The sequence below is a fragment of the Pinus tabuliformis genome, chromosome 8 (assembly GCF_031772625.1).
Source record: "Pinus tabuliformis cultivar Carrire ecotype Pingquan chromosome 8, CPIR1, whole genome shotgun sequence".
Classification (NCBI taxonomy): Eukaryota; Viridiplantae; Streptophyta; class Pinopsida; order Pinales; family Pinaceae; genus Pinus; species Pinus tabuliformis.
Genome location: NC_142294.1, coordinates 1,966,731,153 through 1,966,746,683, shown reverse-complemented (window position 1 = coordinate 1,966,746,683; position 15,531 = coordinate 1,966,731,153). Strand labels below are relative to the sequence as shown.

The 15,531-nt window shown below is 34.5% G+C and overlaps 1 protein-coding gene across 10 annotated transcripts; it reads right to left on the bottom strand.

Annotated features, from left to right (window-relative positions):
- Positions 1-1,566: 1,566 nt before the first annotated feature.
- Positions 1,567-14,274, bottom strand: LOC149244327 (serine/threonine-protein kinase GRIK1-like). 10 transcript variants are annotated; one of them, XM_089374810.1, is made up of 10 exons: positions 13,888-14,272; positions 13,705-13,775; positions 6,927-7,022; positions 6,635-6,702; positions 4,502-6,444; positions 3,313-3,408; positions 3,022-3,088; positions 2,603-2,718; positions 2,439-2,517; positions 1,567-2,321 (listed from the first exon to the last, which is right to left on the bottom strand). In XM_089374810.1, the coding sequence occupies exons 5-10, from the start codon at positions 4,544-4,546 to the stop codon at positions 2,149-2,151; spliced, it is 576 nt and encodes a 191-aa protein (XP_089230936.1). In that variant the 5' UTR covers positions 4,547-6,444; positions 6,635-6,702; positions 6,927-7,022; positions 13,705-13,775; positions 13,888-14,272; the 3' UTR covers positions 1,567-2,148. The 10 variants fall into 10 exon arrangements, 9 of the variants coding, with proteins under 9 accessions (XP_089230936.1, XP_089230940.1, XP_089230938.1 ...); XM_089374814.1 differs by having other exon boundaries at positions 4,502-6,311; XM_089374812.1 differs by lacking the exons at positions 13,705-13,775; positions 13,888-14,272 and adding exons at positions 7,762-7,807; positions 7,939-8,116; positions 8,290-8,677 and having other exon boundaries at positions 4,502-6,702.
- Positions 14,275-15,531: the final 1,257 nt, after the last annotated feature.

Genomic DNA, 15,531 nt, shown 5'->3' with positions numbered 1-15,531 from the left:
CAAAAAAATGATTTGTGAATCTTATTTTTCTTAATGTTAGATATTAATTTACCAAATCCTCAACAAATGAATAGAAAGAATTTAATGATAAAATGGAAATTTCGAAAAACATCACAAATAAAGATATAATGCATTGAACTTACAAGCCACCAAAAAACTGGAACAAAATATCGATGGACATTATCACGACCAAATGCACACCAAGTGTAAGAAATATTATTTTCAGTGTCAACAATCTAGCACATTCAAAACTAATATTACAGGCAACTGCCATTTATGCCAAGTCTCCTTTCCTTGCACAACATAACATCTCAATCTAGTTGCAAGTTAAACATGAAAAAAATTGTGTAATTAAAAATTGAAAAACAGTTGGTTTTGAATACATAATGAATACAAAAATTGTAATATAGATTTCAGTTTTGACTTATGAGTTACCATTTCAAGTTTGTACAATACCCGAAATTTCCAGCATCTCCCCATTCAACTCTCTTCGTCTGCAATCTTCACTATCTGAGTTCCAAGTTCTAGAATAATTGCAATTTTTCTTTGAAATCGCTTCCTTCTAAAGCTCAGATAGAAACATTACAATGCCTAGGAATCAGACACAAGAAGCAGCCCACTTGAACAATTAAAGTGGTCCTTGAGGGGCAAACAATTGAACACGAGGACTTTCATTTGGTTAAGCTGTCGTGACAGCGCGTACTTTTCTGTCAAAATCACCCAGAGATTTGCACATGGCTCCAATTGCTTATTCATGGCTCAAGAAATTTAACTTTAGTGGTTGCCTTAACATACAACCATCTTCACTGCTGAGCTTTCACCCCACTTGCAAAAGCTTAAAATTAGAAGCTCAGACAAAGATGGATACTGCAATTTAAAGCAAAAACATGAAATGGCTATTCATACATCACTGTATAAATTAAAGCGTTGATTCCTTACCAGTGCTTATTGCACAATAATTAAATAATAGAGGCCAATATAAAAGGAATGGAACTCAATCCGCAAGCAAGGTTCCACAGTTCAATCAGCCATTTAATACCAACACTCGGCCTTCTTATCAGTTCAATGGATTGGTATAAGCACCAACTGGAAATCTGATCAAACTCAGCCATGTAGCAAATGAGTAGACAAAATCAGTTTAGAGATTTCCCAAAATCCTCCATTCAAAGTCGCATCTTTGGTGGCTTTCTGGTACCAAGCTTGATATAGAAACCCTCAGCTCCAAGAAATCAGCAACGAATCTATTGGGTTTCGTTTGTGAATATACAGATGCATCATCAATAGATAAGAATAAAAATCACAATCTAAATATGAAGCCCCATATGACCATTTTATTCAGGGATAGTTCCATCACTGCCATCAAAAACCTGGCCACACAATTAGCTTGCTTTTCTATTGTTACACTCATCAAGTTGTGTACCACAACCATAAAAGGAAAGGTCTTTATAATATTCCACTACAAGAAAACTAACTTGACTGATTCTAGATCAATTTGAAATGGCCAAGATCTCTGCAGATATTTGGACTGGCAACCAACCTAGCTTGAAAACAGGTTGCACAAAGCTGTAAAAAATAAGCTATCATAAATAGAGTTATTACATGCACAAGGTGCTTAAAACCCTCCGCCTCACACCCCTTTACAAGGAGGATGCACAAATTGCAATATTATTTTATTGTGAATTACACCAGGGAATTCCTAGTATGAAGAACTTGATTGCTACATCTTAACAGCACATATTTTACAACAGAGACACTGAACTTGCTTGCTGCAACCTTACTAGCACATAATCTGCAACTAACACACCGATATCTTGAAGAATTCCCCCAGAGCTCTTGACAGTGAAGTGCTTTGAAAGTTTGAATTTTGAACATTAGCCACCATATCATGTGATTCTTGATTATTATTTGCATGGTTAGAACTGTCAAATAATATTCCTTTGAGGTCCCAATTGCATTAGAAGGAAGTCCAACTAAAGCATGCCACTGAATATCTAAAGTCATACAGGCAGATACAATGTACAAGCATCATAGAGCAACTCAATATAAATACAATGAGAAAAGGAACCCTCTCTTCTGAAGAACCACAACATCTCTTCCATGACTAAGCAGCCATGAAATATTTAAAAATAAAAACCATAACCATTCCTGTTAAACTGATTCTGACAATGCTTCAGAGGAAGCTACAGTTTGCTCATGATGATCAGAATGATATCTAGAGCTACTCTGTTCACATTTCCCCAAAACCTGCACAGTTGACGTGAAATCCTTCATAACCCACGGATGCCTTGCAACAGCCTCTAAGCTCATCCTTTTCTTAGGATCTGTGAAATCCAATAGTGGCAGCTTGATTATTATGGTGAATTTCAAAATTTGCAGCAATGCAACTCTTAAAATTAAAATCTGCTCTGTAAAACATTCAATTGAGAAAAGTCACTTACCCTTGCAAAGAAGACCTTCGAGTAAGTTTGCAAGTGTTGGATTCATATCCTCTGGAAGTACAAGTGGATCATGAACAAACTAAGCCACCACTAATAACAACAAAATAAGTATTTCCCTCCATCCGGCCTGTTTGAAAAGTCAAAAGAAGCAGAGATTCATTTACCTTGTCATATGTGCCTTGCAAGGAGTCACCAATGAAGGGATAAGAACCGAACACCATGTAGTATAGTGTCACACCCAATGCCCACACATCATCAATTTTACCATGATATGTCAAGCCTATTGAAAACAGGCAACAAAAATTGTCAGGCCTATTTTGACAACTGAAGTATCTGTCCTTTAACATGTGACCCTTTCTTCCTTTCCTCTGGTCTTTCATTTCATTGAACAGGCTTTTATTTACAAGAGAACAAGCATGAATTGAAAATATAATATATGTCGACTATAAGAATGTAATCTGAAAACAAACAAGATGGACAATATATCATCGAAGATATGAATACAGTACAAATTAGCAGCAATGGTTGTCCAAATCTTGAGCAGACAGTATTTGTATAACTAGCAAAGTTTCAAGCACTCTACCTAGGCAAAATCCTGGTGCAGTGAAAACAGGAGTACCAGGAGACCTTCGAAGCTTATCATTGCTACCCTGTATACATCCAAAGGAACATTGGATTTTGTAAAACATTTCCTCCCAGTAACTGAATCCTCATTGTCCAACGTTAACATTTAATAAAAAATACTCACCTAACAATAGTCAACAGTAGGCATTTGTAATTGTCTATAACTATCAAAAGGTACAGTTTGAGAGGTCATGTTTAGAACACATTCACTATCAGAAAGGAAGGTACACTCAGAGAGAAACTTTCTTACCTCAAACATCCTGCTAACACTGAAGTCAGAAATCTTAACTGTTCCATCGCTGCCAACCAGAAGGTTTTCTGGTTTGATATCTCCATGAAAGATATTCTGCACAGTAATTTTCAGGTTCCCAACTAAGAAAGTGGATGGAGGCAAGTCCAAATATAACATAGTAAAAAGAAGATAAGTTTCAATATTAAGCTATTTTATTTTTCCAACAATAGAGAGAATGATTGGTATTCTCCTTCAAATTGTTTTAGTGAAAACAAGGTATGAAATATGTAAATATTTCAAAATTTGGTAACAAAAAAATGGTAGAATCAAAGCTTGAATAAAACCTTTTATGATTTATCCAATGAAATGAAGGAAAAAAAAGAACAAGATATTGAAAATAATAGTAATAGATTCTGAATTAGTTCTAATACATTCAATAATCCTGACAAAAGCTTGAAAAAACTTCAATGAGCAAAAGAAAGCAATCACGTTGTTATCTTACTCCAGATATGTTATATGAAAACATGAAAATATTCATTATCATTGTCAATGTTTTGTATTATATGATATAACATGCTTGACACATTCACCATTCTGCTTGAATTCAAATATGTAATTGACAGCACGCAGTTAAAAGGCTAAAATGTCCATACCAACTTTCTGTATTGCAGTGAAAAAAAGGGCTTTCAAAACAAAACCTGCTTGATTTTTATGTAGGAAACCAAAAACATTTGACTAACACTGTCAATTCTTGCAGGCATTAACCTTTGCTACACCACATTAATGCACAGACTTATGCACAAAAAAAATGAATTATAAACAGAATTTAAACAAACAAAAGACACAACATACCTACCCTGATAAGTGAACAAAAATGCAAAAGCCTATCATCCAAAACCTGCAATTAAGCTAAATAATATCAATGTCGTCATGTCATATCATGTACATGAATGGATGATTGAGTTTAACTGAAAGACGAGAGTAGTAAACGATTAAGATTTTGCGGGGCGTCAATACCCCAACCAGTACCCTTGCATGGTGGTAAAGCTTGTGCAAACATCATGTTTGTTTGATAATAACATCTCGATCTAGTTGCAAGTTAAACATGAAAAAAATTGTGTAATTAAAAATTGAAAAACAGTTGGTTTTGAATACATAATGAATACAAAAATTGTAATATAGATTTCCGTTTTGACTTATCAGTTACCATTTCAAGTTTGTACAATACCCGAAATTTCCAGCATCTCCCCATTCAACTCTCTTCGTCTGCAATCTTCACTATCTGAGTTCCAAGTTCTAGAATAATTGCAATTTTTCTTTGAAAACGCTTCCTTCTAAAGCTCAGATAGAAACATTTCAATGCCTAGGAATCAGACACAAGAAGCAGCCCACTTGAACAATTAAAGTGGCCCTTGAGGAGCAAACAACTGAACACAAGGACTTTCATTTGGTTAAGCTGTCGTGACAGCGCGTACTTTTCTGTCAAAATCACCCAGAGATTTGCACATGGCTCCAATTGCTTATTCATGGCTCAAGAAATTTAACTTTTGTGGTTGCCTTAACATACAACCATCTTCACTGCTCAGCTTTAACCCCACTTGCAAAAGCTTAAAATTAGAAGCTCAGACAAAGATGGATATTGCAATTTAAAGCAAAAACATGAAATGGCTATTCATACATCACTGTATAAATTAAAGCGTTGATTCCTTACCAGTGCTTATTGCACAATAATTAAATAATAGAGGCCAATATAAAAGGAATGGAACTCAATCCGCAAGCAAGGTTCCACAGTTCAATCAGCCATTTAATACCAACACTCGACCTTCTTATCAGTTCAATGGATTGGTATAAGCACCAACTGGAAATCTGATCAAACTCAGCCATGTAGCAAATGAGTAGACAAAATCAGTTTAGAGATTTCCCAAAATCCTCCATTCAAAGTCGCATCTTTGGTGGCTTTCTGGTACCAAGCTTGATATAGAAACCCTCAGCTCCAAGAAATCAGCAACGAATCTATTGGGTTTCGTTTGTGAATATACAGATGCATCATCAATAGATAAGAATAAAAATCACAATCTAAATACGAAGCCCCATATGACCATTTTATTCAGGGATAGTTCCATCACTGCCATCAAAAACCTGGCCACACAATTAGCTTGCTTTTCTATTGTTACACTCGTCAAGTTGCGTACCACAACCATAAAAGGAAAGGTCTTTATAATATTCTACTACAAGAAAACTAACTTGACTGATTCTAGATCAATTTGAAATGGCCAAGATCTCTGCAGATATTTGGACTGGCAACCAACCTAGCTTGAAAACAGGTTGCACAAAGCTGTAAAAAATAAGCTATCATAAATAGAGTTATTACATGCAAAAGGTGCTTAAAACCCTCCGCCTCACACCCCTTTACAAGGAGGATGCACAAATTGCAATATTATTTTATTGTGAATTACACTAGGGAATTCCTAGTATGAAGAACTTGATTGCTACATCTTAACAGCACATATTTTACAATAGAGACACTGAACTTGCTTGCTGCAACCTTACCAGCACATAATCTGCAACTGACACACCGATATCTTGAAGAATTCCCCCAGAGCTCTTGACAGTGAAGTGCTTTGAAAGTTTGAAGTTTGAACATTAGCCACCATATCATGTGATTCTTGATTATTATTTGCATGGTTAGAACTGTCAAATAATATTCCTTTGAGGTCCCAATTGCATTAGAAGGAAGTCCAACTAAAGCATGCCACTGAATATCTAAAGTCATACAGGCAGATACAATGTACAAGCATCATAGAGCAACTCAATATAAATACAATGAGAAAAGGAACCCTCTCTTTTGAAGAACCACAACATCTCTTCCATGACTAAGCAGCCATGAAATATGTAAAAATACAAAACCATAACCATCCCTGTTAAACTGATTCTGACAATGCTTCAGAGGAAGCTACAGTTTGCTCATGATGATCAGAATGATATCTAGAGCTACTCTGTTCACATTTCCCCAAAACCTGCACAGTTGACGTGAAATCCTTCATAACCCACGGATGCCTTGCAACAACCCTATTTTGACAACTGAAGTATCTGTCCTTTAACATGTGACCCTTTCTTCCTTTCCTCTGGTCTTTCATTTCATTGAACATGCTTTTATTTACAAGAGAACAAGCATGAATTGAAAATATAATATATGTCGACTATAAGAATGTAATCTGACAACAAACAAGATGGACAATATATCATCGAAGATATGAATACAGTACAAATTAGCAGCAATGGTTGTCCAAATCTTGAGCAGACGGTATTTGTATAACTAGCAAAGTTTCAAGCACTCTACCTAGGCAACATTCTGGTGCAGTGAAAACAGGAGTACCAAGGAGACCTTCGAAGCTTATCATTGCTGCCCTGTATACATCCAAAGGAACATTGGATTTTGTAAAACATTTCCTCCGAGTAACTGAATCCTCATTGTCCAACGTTAACATTTAATAAAAAATACTCACCTAACAATAGTCAACAGTCGGCATTTGTAATTGTCTATAACTATCAAAAGGTGCAGTTTGAGAGGTCATGTTTAGAACACATTCACTATCAGAAAGGAAGGTACACTCAGAGAGAAACTTTCTTACCTCAAACATCCTGCTAACACTGAAGTCAGAAATCTGAACTGTTCCATCGGTGCCAACCAGAAGCTTTTCTGGTTTGATATCTCCATGAAAGATATTCTGCACAGTAATTTTCAGTTTCCCAACTAAGAAAGTGGATGGAGGCAAGTCCAAATTTAACACAGTAAAAAGAAGATAAGTTTCAATATTAAGCTATTTTATTTTTCCAACAATAGAGAGAATGATTGGTATTCTCCTTCAAATTGTTTTAGTGAGAACAAGGTATGCAATATGTAAATATTTCAAAATTTGGTAACAAAAAAATGGCAGAATCAAAGCTTGAATAAAACCTTTTATGATTTATCCAATGAAATGAAGGAAAAAAAAAGAACAAGATATTGAAAATAATAGTAATAGATTCTGAATGAGTTCTAATACATTCAATAATCCTGACAAAAGCTTGAAAAAACTTCAATGAGCAAAAGAAAGCAATCACGTTGTTATCTTACTCCAGATATGTTATATGAAAACATGAAAATATTCATTATCATTGTCAATGTTTTGTATTATATGATATAACATGCTTGACACATTCACTATTCTGCTTGAATTCAAATATGTAATTGACAGCACGCAGTTAAAAGGCTAAAATGTCCATACCAACTTTCTGTATTACAGTGAAAAAGAGGGCTTTCAAAACAAAATCTGCTTGATTTTTATGTAGGAAACCAAAAAAATTTGACTAACACTGTCAATTCTTGCAGGCATTAACCTTTGCTACACCACATTAATGCACAGACTTATGCACAAAGGAAATGAATTATAAACAGAATTTAAACAAGCAAAAGACACAACATACCTACCCTGATAAGTGAACAAAAATGCAAAAGCCTATCATCCAAAACCTGCAATTAAGCTAAATAATATCAATGCCGTCATGTCATATCACGTACATGAATGGATGATTGAGTTTAACTGAAAGACGAGAGCAGTAAACGATTAAGATTTTGCGGGGCCTCAATACCCCAACCAGTACCCTTGGATGGGGGTAAAGCTTGTGCAAACATCATGTTTGTTTGATAATTGCATTGCCAAGGAAAGAAGCTGTCTGGCTGGTTTATGTCCACTGGAGCCTAAACTAGAAGAGACCCTGATGCATCTGTGCAAGTCTCTTGCAGGATCAACATGCTGCTGCTTTCGTTGGAATTCATGGCCTAAAATCGAAAACATTCACAGTTAAGGTTAGGGTTCCCCTTAACTTGCACGTTAAACATTGATTGGCATGGACCAAACAAAAACAAAAAAGCTTATGGGGACACAAAAAAACTAGACAGTGAGGATTAAGAGGGAGAGATTTATGTCAAGCATCTCCACAGTGCAGAGCTACCTTGATTTTCTGCACGGTACAGGATATGAGGTTGTTCACTGTCTCCACTGATTCTACTGTGAGTTTGGCTGTTGGCAAGCTGTTGACTAATATCTGGAATTCAACTGTTAAAAGTGATCCTCCCACACGCGGGCTGTTGACTCCAACGCCCTTTCCAGTAGGGTTTAGTGCAGGGGGCCTGCATTCTGGTCCGTCTGGAAGAATGGGGCCTGCATTCTGGTCCGTAGGGGCCTGCATTCTGGTCCGTAGGTGCCTGCATTCTGGACCGATACATTCCAGCAAGTGCTCGGGGAAGGAAGCAGTTGGTCCGTCTGGAAGAATGGGTCCTGCATTCCGTAGGGGCTTGCATTCTGGACCGATACATTCCAGCAAGTGCTCGGGGAAGGAAGCAGTTAATAACGTTTCGGTGGAATCAATCCGACGGCTCAAACAATTTTAATCGTCTAACAATTAAATCAAGCGCTCACAAATGGACACGTAACCTCAGAGGAGAGTTGGTTTCAGACGGGAACGCCTTACAGGAGAGAGTTGGTTTCAGAGGGGAACGCCTTAGGGCGTAATTATTATATATGTAAATTTATTTAATTTTGAGATTTTTTTTTTTAATTCATAATATATAAAAATATTCCAGATCTAGACTGATTATTGTTATAAATAATTTTATATTAATTAGTAATATGGATCATAAATCATTCCTAATTTTTAAAAAATTATATATGTACTCCCACATGTTTTAAGATAAATTTAAAAAAACACTCCCAACAAAATAATTTTTAAATAAAATAATTTTAAATATATTAAAATTTTGAATTATGAAAATACAATATGAGAAAATAAGAAAAAGAATCTAGTCATCCAAACAAATCCTATCACATAAAATGACATCATAAAATTAATACTTCTGAAAGGTTTTTTAAGAAATAACTATCAAATAAAACATAAAAAAAATATTATATAATCAATATCTCAAGTGACATATAAAGAACTAATACCTTTAAAATAATTCCAATTACCATCGGTATTAGGAATTAACTTTCAAATAAAACATAAATAAATATTATATAATCAATATCTCAACTGAGATATAAAGAACTAATACCTTTAAAATAATTCCAGTTACCATCATTATAGAATAAAGTAGGGAAAATAAAGAAAAATAAACAAGGAACTCTAGTCCTTCGCCTAGTGCTATCCCATTAAGGAAAACGAAATGACATCATAAATTAATACTTCAATAAGTTTTTTAACAAATAACTTGCCAAATAGAGCAAAATGATATTATATAATTAATATCTCAACTTAGATAGGGAAGTAATGCCTTTAAAAAATCGATAGGTCACATTAAATAAATTTAAGTACGTCACAAAGAAAAATATGGAATATAATTAAATTTTTTAACAAAATAATATTATTGATTATAAAAGGAAAGAAAGCGTAAACAAAATTTAAAAGACAAAAAATTATAATGCTTAAATAAATTTATTTAGTTATAAAATTAGATTTTAGGTGTAATATAAAAAATCATATAAGTTTATTGGTCAAAAAACTGAATAAATACAATTAACTTTATCAAAATAAAAAATAATTAGTATTTCACATATATAAATTATGTAAATTGATTTAATAGCTAAAAATATTTTGTGTGAGTTAAATTTTCTTGAAGTAAAAATTAGTAAGTATTTCTGAAATATAAACCACCTACATTGATATGAGAATTAAAATATTTTGTAGGAAATAAAATTCATATTAGTAAAAATTAATAAATCATATATAAATTATGTAAATTAATATTGTAATTAAAACGTTTTTGTGTAAGATAAAATTTATGGAAGTGAAAAATAATAAGTATTTCAAATATATAAATTATGCAAATTGATATCAGAGTTAAAATGCTTTTATACAAGGTAAACTATATCCAAATAAAAAACATTAATTATTTGTGATATATAAATTATATGAGTTGATATTATAGTTGAAATGTTTTTATGTGAGGTAAATTTTATGAAGTAAAATTTAATAAATATTTCAAATATATAAGGGAAAAATCAGTGTTCCACGGGGACGCGTCCCCCAGGGTTGGGTGCGCGCACCCCTCGCACCCCACGCACCCGGGACGGGGAGTCTCTTGGGGGTGCGTTTCCCCACGCACCCTTTTTGGGGAGTCTTGGGGAGACGCAAGGGGGTGCGTTTCCCCAGTGTGGGAGTCTCGACTCCCCACGACTCCCCAAAAAGGGTGCTTCTGGGCGTCCCCCTTTAGTGTGGGAGTCTAGACTCCCCAAAAAGGGTGCTTCTGGGCGTCCCCCTTCAGTGTGGGAGTCTAGACTCCCCAAAAAGGGTGCCCCTGGGCATCCCCCTTTAAATTTGTCTAATAAGACTTAAAAATAAAAAAATTCAAAATAAAAAATTCAAAAATCAAAACCATTAATTTTTTTTTAACTAAAATTAAAACTAAATAACTAAAACTTAAAAGTCTAAAAAAAAATTAAAATTAAAACTAAATAACTAAAACTTAAAAGCCTAAACCTAAAAGACATGAAAGGCAAAACTTAAAGTTAAAAGCTCACTTCATTTCAGCCCAAAGTCATTTCCATTTCCATTTCCATCCAATGCTGATTTGAATGAGTTATCGATCAATGTATTTGAATATTTTATTATTGATTTTTATTTTTGTTTTTAGAATCTCATGGTATGTATGAATAATAATTAATTCAATAATGAGACTTGTCACTTGAGTATGTCATATGAATGATGTATGTATTAAAATGAATGATGAGGATGGATCAATGACTCAAATTTCAATTGTCTATTTAATATTTTTATGCTTTCATTATTGAACAATGAACAATGAATATCAACTTGAATTTTATATATATATATATATATATACCTCGACGACTCCCCGCACCCCCGAAATTTCCCTAAAATTTGAGGGTACTCCCACACGTCCCCCCTGTGCGTCTCCCCGCACCCGCGTCTCCCCGCACCGGAGTCTTGGTGGAACATTGGGAAAAATTAATAAATATTATAGAGAGAAATATAATGCTTTTCTCTTAATTAAATTTTATCAAAATAAAAAATAATAAGTATTTAAAAAATATAAAAATTTAACATTATTATTAAAAATATGAGTGCATAATATATGTGTATAATTTAATTGAACTCAAGTTATACTATAATCCATTATAATAAAAGAGGAAAACAAGTGAAGAGTAATTTAAATGTAAAACAAAGTTACAATATTTTAAATAATTTAAACCAGTCTAAATCCGTCTTAAACTTGGGTTTATCAAGTGTCCATATCATCAAACCTCTAGAGGTGCAAACTCTTTTTTAATATAAAACTTGAGAAAAAATTTACACCTCCAAAATTTTGTTTCTTCTAAGCAAAAATATTATTATGTTTCCTCTAAGCAAAAATATTATATATATATATATATATAATGTGACTCGACATAGTTCTCTGCTCCGGTTGGCCTCTGTGTAATGCCCCAGGAAAATGTAAATATTTTACTTTACTGTGGTTAAAAAATGAATATGACATTATTAAATTGTTTTGGAATTTAATGGTATTATTATTTTTCTTTAATATGATAAGAAAATGTTTTCTTGTAAAAAAGTGCTGTCAACTTCTGAGAGGGAAGTTGGAGGAAAAACAATTGCAGTGAACTGCAACCCTAACCACCTCCCCTAACTGGGAATTGTTGTTGAGGAAAAGAGGTGGGTCTACGCTGTAGAGACAGGGAGAGAGAAAAAGGAAAAAAAAAAGAAGAAAGTGGCTAAGTTTGGTGATGACCAGATAGCCCTGCTCGCTAATGAGCACTTGCAGAAGACTGCGGTGTAGCAAGAAGCAAGGGGGAGATTCGGGTCCTGAAGGACGAATCTCAAGATTGGAAACTATGTATTAGGATTATACTGGAAGTCTGTATGACGTTAATTATGTTTCCACCTTCTTGGCTTTATTTTTTCTCTGTGCATTGTGGAAAAGGAGTGATAGAAGCTTGCTTATAGGAAACAGAGCGGAAGCTGAGAGAGCAAATGGTTGTTCTTCCAGGGAATTTATATTAATGATAGTGTTTGTTTCATGCGATAAATCTGAAACTTGTTTCTTTTTAAAAAAAAAAGAGGTTCTGAGAGATATTTGCGGGAATTGGTGTACGGGGATATTCTCTCTTAGAAATTGCTGTAGGTAGAAACACAGCAAACCAGAACCATAAATTCATGGGTTCTGAGTCTATAAAATTGCTCTTGCAATAAAGAGGAAAAAGAAATAACGTTTATTTAAAAGGAGATAAATGAAACTCATTCTTTAAATCTGATATTACACGTAACACCAAAACAACGTGTAGAAAATCTAATGAACAGTTTAGAACCCTGAACAATGCGGGCAACGGTGTGCATATAAACAAAAAAATTACTGAACGGCATAGCCACAACTGTGGGGAGATGCAGACTATACAGTCAGGATCAGTGACCCATTTTCCGCATGCAAAATTCATTCGGGAGGACAGTAAGATAATGATTCAAGTAAAATCACCCATGTACATAAAGAAAGACCGTAAACAAATTCTTTAGAGTTCGGCCCATTCAAAATTGATCATCTCAGAGTAATTGCATAACTGTGGTGAATTTAAGGAATAACCCTGTAGGATATACTCAGATTGTGGCATGCAGGGGTCGTATATCATTTTATGTCTCGTAAGAAAATTAAACTAGGGTGGAAACAAAAACCCTTGCTATCGTGCGATGCACGTTATACAAAACATTTTACAATATGAAAAATAGAACATTGTTCATTATGCAAAACAGAACCCCGCTGGCAACAGAGGAGCATGGAGCGGCAATATACGTCATATTAACAATGGCAAATTACACTACTACAATAGTATAATCAATAAAATTCCATAACTTACATTAAACCAGAGGTTTGTAAACACCAGGTAGGCAACCACCCATTAAACTGACTGAATGCAACCTATAGAAAAATCAGACTAGTAGATGGAGAATAAAAAGGAAAACTGGTTTATACATGGTTACAGTGGGGCATGAATAGCCATAAACTCAAGAGTCAAAGTATTCTCCAGGGTAAGAACCCCAATAAAATTATTTAACAGAACAGTCACTACATAAACAATAGTGTAGCAGAGCTCGAGGGCTCGTCCAAAATACAGCCTACAATTTAAAGATATAACCCTCTCGAAGGAGGGATTCATAACCCTGTGTGAGCCGGACTGGTTCGTCAGGTTTTGAATCCTGTAAGTACTCTGCCATTACGTGAAAAAGGAAACAAATTGTAAGGAATGAGACAAAGGGCCTCTCTAGCCGACAAAGGCAATAAGCAGCCCTACTTATGTAGAAGAACCCTCGCGACTTGCTGAAGTTTATAACAAGAGAACGCAGAAGGTGTATGGAGCATACCTGTCTGTCATGAAGATGGCCACATCTGCGCCCATGTTTGTTTCATGGGAAATGGGAAGCAGAATCCACACCTATAGACAGTAACGCAAACCTGCGGTATGTTAGAGACCATAACCCTGAGCTGGAATTAAAAAAAAAGGAAACGGTAATTTTTAGACAGATAACCATGTGGAAAACACTCACCAAGGACCTCTGCCGTGGAAGGAAATAGCTTCAAGCCGACCTGGTAGTGCGGTTAGGTAGTAGAACGTAGCCCTCCCGCCTCGACTTTGAGCCTGCTCAAGGCTGTGGAGGAAATGGAGTAATGCTGAGCCGATCCAAATGTTTTGTGAAAAGTCATGTTGAAGCAATAAACCCAATTGATTTGCCTCAAATCAGCCCCACCCTCGGATAGGCAATTCCCCATCTCCACCGTCAATGCGGGGAGAGACTCGAGGGCGCGAAGGCAGAGGAGCCTCCATCACGTGATCAAGTGAGTCTTCATGAATGCCATAGGTCAAGTGGACTAGAAACAGTAGGCGGCATTTATATCCGCAGACATTATTCTATCCTTCGTCGGATACTTCCAAATAAGACTAAGGTTATCCAGAGAATTCCATTATGAACCTTTGTTTTGTGAATGCCACGTGTAGGAGTCATAAAACTGGTATCAGTAGCTACGTACAGAACCATGCGAGCTGGTAGCTTATGTGTAAATGTACAGAAAAATTTGATTAAACTGTAGATTAATTGGCAGGGTATTTGACACTTTGTCTCTAGCTCTTGCCACCGCAACGCCCTTGCTATTCTATAGAAGATTCTGACATGACCCCAAAAATGGAAACTAAGAAGCTCACAGATTCGTGGAACAGTCAAGGCCCTTACTTATCCGATGTATACTTATTATCTATACAGGGTTTACGTTACATGGCCCTCTTTGCTATATTTCCCACATCATATGAAATTTTTATGATTAAAATTACATAATCAAATCTTTCCAGTGAAAATTTTCATAATCACACCATATTAAAATTAAAATAATCATTCTAAAAATCATTATCATATTAAATAAAAAATTAAAAGTTTTTAATATTATAAATTATATAAAAATAAAACTAAAAAATGTAATTTTATCTATAAAAATATTTATAAAATCATTTTAATTATAATTATAAAACAAATAAAAAATTAAGTATTTTAATTAAAATATAACTGAAATATAATAAAAATAAAATAAATATAAAATAAAAAAAAATACACGAGTAAGAGTATTCATCCTCTCTTATTAATAATTTAACTAATCACTCTATGGTATATAAGAAATTTTGCATATATAAATCATACTTTACATTTTTGTTAAACATTATGGTGACATAAGTTAGCTAGTGACTTCTTAAGGATTTCTGCTCTACCATGGGTATGACTGTTAACACTGACAAAACAAAAGTTATGATTATCAAATCCAAGAAAGATACTTACACTAATTTTATGTATGACAATAGTAACTTGGAGGAAGTGTCTTCTTACAAGTACCTAGGAATTGATATTCATCACAAGCTCAATTGGAACTATAACATTGAGAAAAGGATTAATGTGGGGTGGAAAGCTTATTTTGGTCTTGAAAATAATTGTAAAATGGCAAACCTCGTAATGTGGGATAGAAAGAAGTTCCTCTTTGAAACTTTAGTCACTCATGTTATCTTATATGGATGTGAGGTTTGTGGTTGCAACATCTCTAGAGAATCCTGGAGAAATATTGAGCAAATCCAGAAGCGTTTTATAACGTATAACCTCAAAATTAAGAGAAATACACACTATCCTATTCTCCTTAGAGAAGTAGGTCTTTCC

What these genes read in the sequence shown, in the direction of transcription:
- LOC149244327 (XM_089374808.1), bottom strand. Translation starts at nt 3,471, where the DNA reads ATGTTATATTTGGACTTGCCTCCATCCACTTTCTTAGTTGGGAACCTG. An exon ending in GTGTTAGCAGGATGTTTGAG is followed by an intron (nt 3,089 to 3,312) that starts GTAAGAAAGTTT and finishes GGATGTATACAG; the next exon opens with GGTAGCAATGATAAGCTTCG. An exon ending in CGAAGGTCTTCTTTGCAAGG is followed by an intron (nt 2,322 to 2,438) that starts GTAAGTGACTTT and finishes TGGATTTCACAG; the next exon opens with ATCCTAAGAAAAGGATGAGC.